We start from the raw sequence: 14,153 nt of genomic DNA on the forward strand, positions 1-14,153 counted from the left end.
CTTTGACTGACTGTGCTAAATTTTAGCTAACTTAATCATATACACAAACTTTTTGAGATCTACCTTCCACAAACCTTCTGAAACTTAGACATTCTACAACTTTATATCCTTAGTTTTTCCTTTCTTTCATCTTGGACTTTAGCACAAAAATATTACTTTGCCATACAAAGTACTTTCTCATCCAGAAACATTTCTTTTCCTTCTAAATTTCCATATGCAAATATATTTTCATACCTATAATTTTCTTGTATTTCTTTACTAGTTTTCAGACCCTTTATTTAATTCATATTCTGAAACAACCTTTATGAATGCTAATTTACACAACAAATTTCATTCTAGGAGAGGGATTGAACAATCTGACATATACAAAAAATTGTACCTTAATCTTTTTCTTCCCCCAAGTTGCATTCAAAGTGTTGGAGCATAGGATATTATTGAATCTAACCTCTCTCCCTTGTCATTATTACAATATCATCAACTTTGAGTTTCCCACTGTCAATTGTATGCAGAAGTTCTTTGGAGACCTTTTTCTTATAATAGGCATACTGATGTACAATAGAAGAGGCTCTTTCCAGTGTTTTTTTTTTTTTTAAGATCCCTTTGTAAAGGCTAACAACAAAACATGGGTTGATTTAATTTATGTTCCTCCCAGGCATTATATATTGTAAAGGCATCATCAACTAGCTGTGAAAAGTTCATGTCAATTTGTCCCCTCTGTCCATTGAAGCTTTCTTTTTTTTTTTTTAATGTCCATGGCACTGTCCAATGAAGGTCACAGTGACCATATTGAGACTGTTAGGAATCTCTCTCTCTGCAGAAACTAACAGGTACAAGACTCCAGGAGGACCTTATACTCCCACTCTGTGTGCAACAGTCAGGCTCCACCCAGAGCCTAGCCAAATGGGGTGTCCTGTTAAATCTTAAAAGAGGAAATCATTCCTGTCCCCAGGACATAATCCAACTGTGCTAGAACCCATTTCTGTGTTCTTTGTGACCAGCAGCTTGTAAGAATGGCCTTAGGCCTTAGCCTAAAAAACTCCATTTTAAAACTCTGTCATGTTGCCCTTGCCCCATAAGGCTAGAGGCAAGAAAATCAGGGTGGGGACCACCAGACCAGATGTGTTAACCCCAGGGCAAATGACATCACTGAGAAATCTGGTGGCAGCTGATAGGGATTGAAAGGGTGGTCAGAGGCCTCAAAATTTAGTATAAATAATGGAGCAAATGAACAGAAATTCAGCCAGCCAACACTGATGCCTTCATGCCAGAGAGCCTGATGAGGACTTGGACTGACATTTCTAATCATTTGCCTGATTCTCTGTATCTTCTTAATGGCTCTCAAACTCAAACTCTACAGCCACATCTTGACCCTGGTGATAACGGCAACTTCTCCCTATGACCCTCTCTTCAACTGGCTGTCAGCTCCACCCTAGGAGAAGCCTGCCTCAGTCCCTGACCTGATCACCAAGGTCTAAGTGAGGGTGCATCTGCTGGACCTAGAGCCTAAGGCTTGAGATTTTAGACCTGGCACTTGAGCTTAGCATACAGAGGGATGTCTGTCATGGACTGTCATGATTAAGAGTGTTTGCAGTGTTTAGAATCAAGCTAGAATTGTTTGCTGTAAATTGATTATGTCTTTGCAGTGGCTAGCATTAAGGATTGTCATTTTTCTTGATTAAGAACCTATGGAGTGGGGCTGGGGTTGTGGCTCAGTGGTAGAACATTCACCTAGCACATATGAGGCCCTGGGTTCAATCGTTAACATCACATAAAAATAAATAAGTAAAATAAAGGTATTATGTCCAACTACAACTATAAAAAAAAAAGAACCTGGACGGAAGGCTCGGCGCTCACTTGGCGCAGTCGGAAGGCGGCACAGAACACAGAGGCTTTGCTTGCGGGTCACCAGACTGAGCTCTGGACACAGCACAAGGTTACCCCAGCACCCTCCACCTCACCAAACACCTTGCAAGGGTAACAGACAGAATCCATCTTGGAAAACCTTACTTGCCATCTATCGGTGGGCGTGGCTACCAGCGCAGTTCTGCAGGCCGATCAGGTACCCGGTTTGCAACTCCCCCACCTCCAGCTGTGATAACTCAAAATTTTTCCCACAAGCTTTTGGGGGGTGTAGCTATCAATGCAGAACAGCAACTGTACAGGCACCTGGTTTCCAACTCAGAGACTAAGAGTAGGGAGGCTCCAGTTAGAAGCTCAAGCCCTCTCACACTGGCTACTTCCACCACCCTGAATGCAGAGACTCAAGCCAGGAATAGACAACTTTACCTACTGGAAGAAAAGAAAACAGAGTTCTGAGAGACTTTTTTCTTTCTTTCTTTTCTCACTCTTCTCATCCATTCTCCTTTACCTTTCCCCCTCTGGTCCTCACAACCTCAACATACATGAGTCCAAGAGCTTTGCATAAAATTGGACTTTAAGAACTGACACACCAGAATAATATAATATAGAGGAATTGCATAGGCCCCACCTCACCCCCCCCTTTATTTTTTCTTATTTTCTCTCTTCCCCTCTTTCTTTCTTTCCTTGTTATTTTTTTCTATTTTCTTCTTTTTTTCTTCTTTTTTCTTCCTCCCTCTATCCCACTTTCAACCTCCTAACTTTTACTATTTATACATAGGGTAATTTTCTAAATACAGATAAGAAGTTTGAATTTATGTATTCTTTTTAAATTACCCCTGTCTATTCATTAGAGTTCTCCTCCAAATTTGCTAAGTTAGATTAATCCCATACCCTCACTCCTTTCCCCCTTAACATTATGTCCTACACCTGACCCTCAGTTCTCTATACACCACCAAAAATGGTATGCCTTTTATGAAACTAAATAATAATTGAAGCCAACATCTGGAGACATAGAGTCTAATTATAAATGTATTAATAATGAAATCTTGCTCACAGATGATTTGTTATTGATATTTGGAACTGTTAACATTGTTTTTCTCCACAAAAGAGAGATTTTTGGAACTATATAAGAGCAATATAAATATATAGGGGGGAAAATATTAACACAACAGTCACACAGAGCTGGAAAGAAACATGAGCGTATGAAAAGTCAAGAAAATAAAGGACCACAAACAATGCAGTTCAAGTCAACATTAGAAGAGGTAACATCTGCAGCAGAGGAATGTCAGATAAAGATTTCAGGATATATATGGATCAGATGATCTAGAGACTTAAGAAAGACATTAGAAAGCAAATGCAGACAATGAAAGTTCACTTTGACAATGAATTACATAAACAAATCCAAGAAGCAAAAGATCAACTCTACAGGGAGATAGAGGTTATACAAAAAAAAAACAAACAGAAATCCTGGAAATGAAGGAAATTATAAACCAAATTAAAAACTCAAATGAGAGTATCACCAGTAGAGTAGACCAATTAGAAGTCAGAACATCAGACAACAAAGACAAAATATATCATCTCAAAAAGAACCTAAACAACTCAGAAAAGCTGATAAGAAACCATGAGCAGAACATCCAAGAAATCTGGGATACTATAAAAAGACCAAATTTAAGAGTTATTGGGATAGAGGAAGATATAGAGGTCCAAACCAAAGGAATGAGCAATCTGTTCAATGAAATAATTTTAGAAAACTTTCCAGACATGAAGAATGAAACGGAAATCCAAATCCTGGAAGCCAACAGGACACCAAATGTACAAAACCACAATAGACCCACACCAAGACACATTATAATGAAAATGTCCAACATACAGAACAAGGAGAGAACTTTAAAAGCTACAAGAGAAAGGAGGTAGATTACATTTAGGGGTAAACCAATTAGGTTAACAGCTTATTTTTCATCACAGACGCTGAAGAAAGATCCTGGGAACAATGTATTTCAAATGCTGAAAGATAATGGGTTCCAACAAAGAATCTTGTATCCAGCAAAATTAAGCTTCAGGTTTGACAATGAAATAAAAACTTTCCACGATAAACAAAAGTTAAAAGAATTTGCAGCTAGAAAACCAGCTCTGCAAATCATCTTGGGCAAAACATTACACAAAGAGGAAATGAAAAACAACAACGAAAATCAACAGTGGGAGGTAGTACAGTAAGGAGAAAAAATTAATCAAAGAGGAAGAACAAATCAAGTTAAATAACAAAAATAAATAAACATGGGTGGAAGTACAAACAATATCTCGATAGTAACCCTAAATGTTAATGGCTTAAACTCACCAATCAAAAGCCATAGGCTACTAGACTGGATTAAAAAAAAAAAAGATCGAACAATATGTTGCCTACAGGAGACTCATCTGATAGGAAAGGACATACACAGACTGAAAGTGAAAGGTTGAGAAAAATCATACCACACACATGGACCTCAGAAGTAAGCAGGGGTGTCCATACTCATATCAAATAAAATAGACTTCAAGCCAAAGTTAATCAAAATGGATAAAGAAGGACACTACATACTGCTAAAGGGAACCATTCACCAAAAAGACATAACAATTATTAATATATATGCCCCAAACAATGGTGCAGCTATGTTCATTAAACAAACTCTTCTCAAGTTCAAGAGACAACAAATAAATGACCTCATATACACCTCGAAGCCTTAGAAAAAGAAGAACAATTCAGCAGCAAATACAGTAGAAGGCAAGAAATAATTAAAATCAGAGCTGAAATCAATGAAATTGAAACAAAAGAAACAATTGAAAAAAAATGACAAAACTAAAAGTTGGTTCTTTGAAAAAATAAATATGATTGATAGGCCACTAGCCATGCTAACAAAGAGAAGAAGAGAGAGAACCCAAATTACTAGCTTATGGGATGAAAAAGGCAACATCACAACAGACAATTCAGAAATACAGAAGATAATTAGAAATTATTTTGAAACCCTATACTCTAATAAAATAGAAGATAGTGAAGGCATGGATAAATTCCTTAAGACATATGAGCTACCCAGATTGAGTCAAGATGATATAAACAACCTAAACAGACCAATATCAAGTGAGGAAATAGAAGAAGCCATCAAAAGACTACCAACCAAGAAAAGCCCAGGACCGGACGGATATACAGCAGAGTTTTACAAGAACTTTAAAGAAGAACTAATACCAATACTCTACAATCTATTTCAGGAGATAGAAAAAGAGGGAGAACTTCCAAATTCATTCTATGAGTCCAACATCACCCTGATTCCCAAACCAGATAAAGACACCTCAAAGAAAGAAAACTACAGACCAATATCCCTAATGAATTTAGATGCAAAAATCCTCAATAAAATTCTGGCAAATCGGATACAAAAACATATCAAAAAGATAGTGCACCATGATCAAGTAGGATTCATCCCTGGGATGCAAGGCTGGTTCAATATATGGAAATCAATAAACGTTATTCACCACATCAATAGACTTAAAGATAAGAACCATATGATCATCTCCATAGACGCAGAAAAAGCATTTGACAAAGTTCAGCATCCCTTTATGTTCAAAACACTAGAAAAACTAGGGATAACAGTAACTTACCTCGACATTGTAAAAGCTATCCATGCTAAGCCTCAGGCTAGCATCATTCTAAATGGAGAAAAACTGAAGGCATTCCCTCTAAAATCTGGAACAAGACAGGGATGCCCTCTCTCACCACTTCTATTCAATATAGTTCTCGAAATACTGGCCAGAGCAATTAGACAGACAAAAGAAATTAAAGGCATTAAGATAGGAAAAGAAGAACTTAAATTATCACTATTTGCGGATGATATGATCCTATACCTAGCAGACCCAAAAGGGTCTACAAAGAAACTACTAGAGATAATAAATGAATTCAGCAAAGTGGCAGGATATAAAATCAACATGCATAAATCAAAGGCATTCCTGTATATCAGCGACAAATCTTCTGAAATGGAAATGAGGAAAACCACCCCATTCACAATATCCTCAAAAAATAAAATACTTGGGAATCAACCTAACAAGAGGTGAAAGATTTATACAATGAAAACTACAGAACCCTAAAGAGAGAAATAGAAGAAGATCTTAGAAGATGGAAAAATATACCCTGTTCATGGATAGTCAGAACTAACATCATCAAAATGGCAATATTACCAAAAGTTCTCCATAGGTTTAATGCAATGCCAATCAAAATCCCAATGGCATTTCTTGTAGAAATAGATAAAGCAATCATGAAATTCATATGGAAAAATAAAAGACCCAGAATAGCAAAAGCAATTCTAAGCAGGAAGTATGAATCAGGAGGTATAGCGATACCAGATTTCAAACTGTACTACAGAGCAATAGTAACAAAAACAGCATGGCACTGGTACCAAAACAGGTGGGTGGACCAATGGTACAGAATAGAGGACACAGAGACTAATCCACAAAATTACAACTATCTTATATTCGATAAAGTGGCTAAAAGCATGCAATGGAGGAAGGATAGCATCTTCAACAAATGGTGCTGAGAAAACTGGAAATCCATATGCAACAAAATGAAACTGAATCCCTTTCAATCACCATGCACAAAAGTTAACTCAAAATGGATCAAGGAGCTTGATATCAAATCAGAGACTCTGCATCTGATAGAAGAAAAAGTTGGCTCTGATCTACATATTGTGGGGTTGGGCTCCAAATTCCTTAATAGGACACCCATAGCACAAGAGTTAAAAACAAGAATCAACAAATGAGACTTACTCAAACTAAAAAGTTTTTTCTCAGCAAGAGAAACAATAAGAGAGGTAAATAGGGAGCCTTCATCCTGGAAACAAATCTTTACTCCTCACCCTTCAGATAGAGCCCTCATATCCAGAGTATACAAAGAACGCAAAAAATTATAAGAAAACAAATAACCCAATCAACAAATGGGCCAAGTACCTGAACAGACACTTCTCAGAGGAGGACATACAAGCAATCAACAAGTACATGAAAAAAATGCTCACCATCTCTAGCAGTCAGAGAAATGCAAATCAAAACCACCCTAAGATACCATGTCACTCCAGTAAGATTGGCAGCCATTATGAAGTCAAACAACAACAAGTGCTGGCGAGGATGTGGGGAAAAGGGTACTCTTGTACATTGCTGGTGGGACTGCAAATTGGTGCAGCCAATTTGGAAAGCAGTATGGAGATTCCTGGGAAAGCTGGGAATGGAACCACCATTTGACCCAGCTATTGCCCTTCTCGGACTATTCCCTGAAAACCTTAAAAGAGCATACTATAGGGATACTGCTACATTGATGTTCATAGCAGCACAATTCACAATAGCTAGACTGTGGAACCAACCCAGATGCCCTTCAATAGATGAATGGATTAAAAAATGTGGCATTTATACACAATGGAGTATTACTCAGCACTAAAAAATGACAAAATCATGGAATTTGCAGGGAATTTGGATGGCATTAGTGCAGATTATGCTAAGTGAAGCTAGCCAATCTCTAAAAAATAAATGCCAAATGTCTTCTTTGATATAATGAGAGCAACTAAAAACAGAGCAGGGAGGAAGAGCATGAGAAAAAGATTAACATTAAACAGGGACAAGAGGTGGGAGGGAAAGGGAGAGAGTAGGGAAATTGCATGGAAATGGAAGGAGACCCTCTTTGTTATACAAAATTACATATAAGAGGATGTGAGGGGAAAGGGAAAAAAATAAGGGAAAGAAATGAATTACAGTAGATGGGGTAGAGAGAGAAGATGGGAGGGGAGGGGAGGGGGGATAGTAGAGGATAGGAAAGGTGGCAGAATACAACAGACACTAGCATGGCAATATGTAAAAACATGGATGTGTAACCGATGTGATTCTGTAATCTGTATATGGGGTAAAAATGGGAGTTCATAACCCACTTGAATCAAATGTATGAAATATGATATGTCAAGAGCTTTTTAATGTTTTGAACAACCAATAAAAAAAAGGATAAAAAAAAGCCAATGTCTTCTCTGATATAAGGGAGGTGACTCAAAATGGGGTAGGCAGGAAGAGCATGAGAAGAAAATTACCTCTAGATAGGGAAGAGAAGTGGGAGGGAAAAGGAGGGAGAAGGGGAATTGCATGGAAGAGGGAAGGAGATCCCCTTTGTTATACAGAATACAGGTATGACGATGTGAGGGAAAAGAAAAAAAAGAAGTGGGTCACTTTAGATTGGGTAGAGAGAAGTGATGGGAGGGGAGGGGAGGGGAAGGGGAAGGGAGGAATGAAAGGCAGCAGAATAAAATAGACATTATTATTGCTGTAGGAATATATGTAACTGCATGACCAATGTGATTCTGCAACCTGTACACTCAGAAAAATGAGAAATTATATCCCATCTGATTAAAATATATGATATGTCAAGATCATTGTACTGTCATATGTAACTAATTAAAATAAATTTTAAAAATGGAAAAAAAGAACCTATAGAGTGAAATTACATTGAGTGAGTTGGGTGAATAAAGCGTTAAAAAGGGCAGAAGGACATGGACATTCTTTATTTCTCCCCCTTGACTTCCCCCCCTCACCTTTGCCCATCACAACAAACCTTCAACCCCTGAATAAGATAGGATTGTTATTAACTAAGCAATCAGGGTAATGGACCCAAGAGAAGTTTTTTTTTTTCCTAGATGTAAAGATTACCCCATAAGGTTAACCTGTAGAAACATTCTAAACATTCCAGACAACTCCTTTGTCTAGGAGCAGTGATAAAATGAAAGTGAGAGTGGACCCAAATGGAGGCTACAGAAAAGTTGAGCCTCAAGGATGAAAAGGGCACAGCCAATTAGAAGGTCATGGGCCAAATTTTACTACAGTGATACATGCATACCCATGTTTATAGCAGCACAATTCACAATAGCCAATTTGTGGAACCGGCCTAGGTATTCATTGATGGATGAATGGCTAAAGAAAATGTTATATATATACACACACACACACACACACACACACACAATAGAGTTTTACTCAACCATAAGGAAAAACAAAATTATGGCATTTGCAGAAAAATCAATGGAACTAGAGATCATAATGTTAAGTGAAATAAGTCAAACTCATAAGGTTAAGGGTCATATGTTTTATATGCAGAAGCTAGAGAGAAAAAAGGAAAACAAAGGTGGAAGTGGATATCTCCTAAAAATAAAAGGGAGAACAGTAGAGGAAAGGGACCAAAAGATGGGAAGGAGTGGGGAATGTTGGGGAATAATAGTGACCAAATTATACTGTGTGCATGTACAAATATGTAACAACAAATCCCATCAATGTGCTCAACTATAATAAATGGAAAAAAATGAAAGGAAAAAAGTCATGGACCAAGCCAAGAGCCCCTATATCCTCACAATACCTGTACAACATAGATCCCAAACAGTAACCCCAACACTTTTTCCATACCTGCTCAACATGGATTCTGATTGATGCTTTAACCCAGAAGTCATTTAGTCCCCAGACTAGTACACCCAAGTGGAAAAATTCTCTGCCAGGTTTCCCTTCACATCATGGGCGCTCCATCTTTTCTACTCTTATTAAAACAAATCATATTCCTTTCAATTTCAAGCCTCTGCTACCATCTGTGGATTTCATTACTTGATTGAGCCCATGAGACAAGAACCCAGAAAAAAATCAGGGAGGCCTGCAGCCCACAAAGATCCCATCAGCCAGCAGAAGTGCAAAGAGAGCACCATTCTCAATCCCATGGGCAAAAAGAGGCTGGAATACAGGGCAGAAACCAGGTTCTCTTTGCCCACTTTTTTTTTTTTTTTTTTTTTAATATTCCAAGTAGTGGTTTCCTGGGACTTTTTCCTCTAGTGCAGGGCTGGTGTCCATGACCCACAGTGAGATAATCTGCAACTGCTTAGGGCCAGGTTAAGAAGTAGAGCCTTTCTGTACCATTGACTTAGTTTTTAGCTGTTTGGAGTCCTTATCATGTAACTGCCTAAAAAAACTGCATATACATAATGTCTTCCACTTACTTTACCTCTGATAGACTAAGTTCAACTGCAAGATTGTACAATAATTCAATAAAACACAATTTTTTTCTTAGGCTTTTAGGAATAAGATGGCCCTTTCAGGCAAGATGTTTCCCAAGATGTTACTGGTAGGATCAACATAGTACTGCCTCCTCAGAAAACACTCTAAGGCCTAATTCAAACAAAAGAGAGCTTTATTTACCTGGACAGGGACTGTCTCCCACCTGTAGAGACTTTGTGGGAGAACGGCAATTTCCTGGCCTGTGTCTTGGGAAATTAAGGATGAAAAACAACCACATAGTGCCTTCTGTAATAGCCTCAGCAGCTATTAGTAATGATAATCACTCCTTAGCTTGAAACTATTAATTCAATCTCCCTCAACAATAGCTATTGGTTTTTCCACTACAGCTAATATTAGCCAAGGCCTGGACATGGCTAGTACACAAGTTTAGGGCTTCTGGCCTTGACATAAAGAAGGCAGATCATTTCCGTACAAAGCATTGTTTGCTACTTGTGAAGTCACTCATACTGTAAGTTATAATATGCAGAATTTGAACTTGAGTTGATTAAGCAAGTAAAGTAGTGATGCTTTGGGTAAAGACTTTAAAAGTAAGCAGTCCTTCCCCACCCCGGGCCCTTTCCAGAACACAGGTGCTCCCGCTAAAACTGAAAACAGCTCAGCCCCACAAAGGCCACACCCACTCAGGCGCAACCTCAGGGGCGTGCTCTGATCTCCTGGCCCACTGATTGGCTATCTGGGGCTGTGGGCCTCCTGTGATTGGTCATTGCCACTAGAGCCTAGGGAACCTGCCCGCTGCGCAAGTCCTCACCTCAAAACGAGGCAGAGATGGCGGCAGAAGCCTGGAGGACGCGATTGGCTTTGTCTTCCTACCGGCAGGTGGGGAGTAAGAGTCAGACTTGGGGCGCCACCGATTTCCAGTGCACTCGGTGTGAAAAAAGAGTGTCTAGAGCTTCTGGTGAGGAATTGTCCTGTGTCCAGGCTGTGGGAAGGCAGCATCTGAAGCGTGGGAGTTAGATGGAGGAGTGAGGACCGTTGGCGGGGCTGCGGCCTACTGAATCCACGCACGCGAGGACTTGGTCAGCAGTATCTAGGTGTCAGAGAAAACCAAACCAGGGAACTAGGGGACACAGCAATGCCCAGGGTCAGGTTGCTGTGGTGTCCCACCTTTCCATGACTTTCTCCTCTTCCCACACCTGTCTGCACCCACCTTCTACCCAAGGGGCTAGAGGCCGAGATGGCTTTAATCTACCCTGTATAGGGCAGTGCGAAGACTTCCCCTCCCCCCAGGGCTGGAGATCAAATCTAGGGCTTCCTGCGTGCTAGGCAAGCACTTTAGCGCCGAGCTGTATCCCTAGCCAACTGCAAAGTCTCCTTGGCCCCAGTTTCTCAAACTTCCCCAAGTTGGCCGTTGATGAAAGAGTAGATATAAGAACGTTTCAGATCCTGTTTAGCTGTTTTGAAATGTACAAGGGGTATAGTCACTCTGCTGTTCAGTAGAACACCAGAACTTATCTTCATTTCTGTCAATCAAAAATAAAAATCAAACAGTAGAAATTTAGCATTGTCTTGTGTTCAGGAATAAATGAAACTTGATTTTCTTGGATTGTGTTTTGTTGTAGGAGTAACTAGAAGACCATTGTGAAAAATTTTGTATTGAAAACACCCTAAAACACAAAAACAGCCCTCCATCCCCGTTTGGTTTAAAGTACTGTGGCGGGGGGAGGGATAAAAAATAGCTCTTTTGTGTATCTCTTTTGTTGTTTGGTATTTTTGTGTGGTTGGGGATCAAACCCAGGGCTTGCTGCACATGCTAGGCAACCTTTCTTTCCTCTGAACTTCTGTCAACCGGCCTTGGTTTTATGCTTGTTTTTATTTTATACATTGAGTGGAAATTATATGGCACTCCTGTTGATCTGCTAAATTTACTGTCTAATTGAGTGAACACATACATATTTTAATGTAGCCTAAAATACATGAGTGCTGTGTTGGACAGGAATGATTTGTTCAATCTAAACTGGAGGTACTGAAAATTCTTATACTTGACAGTAACTGTTTAATGTTTATACCTTCAAAGTGAAGGTCATTACAGCTGTTTTGTCAGTTCTTTCAAGATGAACTTCATTGGGGGCATAATAAGCCTTTGTAGGGAGTTTGTTGCATTTTCAGTGGAGAGCCAAGTTTCTCCTTTTTGGAATTTTGATCACTGCCGCTGTTGTATAGAAAATGTTCAGTTTTAAAATGAAATAATAATTAAGGAATAAAGTTCTTAAAATTAACATTTTAAAACCACTTGTTTTTTTCCATATACTTGTATTACAGTACTTAAAAACTATCATTTGGAAAAATTTAAATGACTTGAAAATTGGAAAGTTCTTTGTAAGCTGTGGTGCAACACCAGTTTTGTTTATTCTTTTTTTTAACTTGTATACTATCAGAAATTTTATCAAAACAGTTAAGAATTTTGATTTCTTTGTTAATATCTCTCAAGTTTAAGTAGGGCTTTATAGCATGATTGTAAGCAAGTTTCACATATTTCAGTGGGCTGAAAAAGTTGTAAAACTTAAAAAATAAAATTAAAAGAATTAATTTTTTTGCTAGTAAAAAATGATATTTATGTAGTTTTATTTTCCCTTTTTGTTTTCTTACCAAAATGTCTTTAAGCGCAATTTTTTGAAGTTAAACTAAAATATATTGTTTATGACAAACTTCAAATTTTATTTAGTGCATTTAAATCTTGATACAGGGTTTTCAGCCAAGGTTATGGTATTTCCTTTCATAAATGCTGGGTTAGTGAACATGGTCTTTAGATGGGAAATATATGTGACGATTCGATTTCTGTCATGTTTTAACATCTTAAATTACTATAAGAGAGCAGCCTTGCCAATGTCTCATTTCAGCCATCCTTGACCCTTTCACAGGATACGAATTATAAACTAGTCAAGGGTGGTATAATTGAATAGGAAGAACTTTGAATTTAAGAGTTGGGCGTGGTCACACACACCTGTAATCCCAGTGATTCAGGAAGCTGGGGCAACGGGATTGCAAGTTCCAGGCCAGCCTCAGCAATTTTAGCGAGTTCTTATCTCAAAATTGAAAAATAGAAAGCTCTGGAGAGGTAGTTCACGATCCCCATATGGCAAAAATAAATAAAATTAGAACATTGGACTTGGAAACAGAAGTTTGGAGTCTGGATTGTAGCATTTATTTGTCTGGTTTATTCCTGATTTAGCCAAATCACCAATGTGCGTTTTCATTTCTATGTTGGATATAGTATTTTCATCTTACTTAAAGCCATCATACTTATAGAGATCAAATGAAATTTCTTACAGCTCTTTGTATGATTAAAATATATGGCAAATTTGTTGGGCTAGGTTGTGTCTCAGAGATAGAGCACTTGCCTAGCATGCATGAGGTCCTCAGCACCACATAAAAATAAAGATATTGTGTCCACGTGTAACTAAAAAATAAGTATATTTTTTAAATATATGGCAAATTTGTAAAGTTAGAGGTGTAAAATAACTATTTGAATTAATGCAGACATTACTAGATGGCTCTGCCTGATTTTGCTTTTTGATTTTTCTCCTTCCTTCTGACCTGGCTTAGTTTCTCCTAAATTTTATTGCATAGGTCACCCATTTCTCAGTAAACTTGGTATCTTCCCTGTACAATAGAATCATTTTTAAATTTAACATCATATTACTATTGTCCACTCAACATTAAAAAACTACAAAGATTAGTTAATGATAGAATTTTATCAATAGGTCACCACCATGAACTTCAATGTGGACATGCATTTTGTGAACTGTGCTTGTCAGTAACTGAAGAATACAACACAATTATATGCCCTGATTGTGAGGTAAGTTTTATGATTTTTTCATATACATTAAAGTCTAATGTTAAAGGTAAAAATGTCAGTTGGGAACAGTGTGTATGCCTATAATCCCAGCAATTTGGGAGGCGGAGGCAGCAGAATCACAAGTTTGAGGCCAATGTGGGTAATGTAGTGAGACCCTGTCTTTCAAAATAAAAAAAATTTAAAGGGCTGGCGATGTAGCTTAGTGACAGAGCACCCATGAGTTCAGTCCCCAGTACTGCCCTCCCACCCCCCAAAATGTCAGACAAGCTCTAGCTATAAACTAAAGTCTTTGTAAGCAAGAAGGCCTAACAAAAGAAAATTTTTCCCATCCATTTTATTAATTGTTCAAGCTACAGAGAAAAATTAAAAAGTGAAAGTCATTGCCTACATGTTTTGACTC

The 14,153-nt window shown here is 38.2% G+C and overlaps 1 protein-coding gene across 2 annotated transcripts in view; it reads left to right on the plus strand.

The window, feature by feature from the left end:
- Positions 1–10,722: 10,722 nt before the first annotated feature.
- Positions 10,723–14,153, plus strand: part of Rnf17 (ring finger protein 17) — a 114,624-nt gene continuing 111,193 nt past the window's right edge. For both annotated transcript variants that reach the window (XM_077792974.1, XM_077792981.1), the window contains exons 1-2: positions 10,723–10,852; positions 13,659–13,753. In XM_077792974.1, the coding sequence (XP_077649100.1) occupies positions 10,723–10,852; positions 13,659–13,753 (225 nt within the window). The remainder of the gene's footprint in view (positions 10,853–13,658; positions 13,754–14,153) is intronic.

The sequence above is a fragment of the Urocitellus parryii genome, chromosome 2 (assembly GCF_045843805.1).
Source record: "Urocitellus parryii isolate mUroPar1 chromosome 2, mUroPar1.hap1, whole genome shotgun sequence".
Lineage (NCBI taxonomy): Eukaryota > Metazoa > Chordata > Mammalia > Rodentia > Sciuridae > Urocitellus > Urocitellus parryii.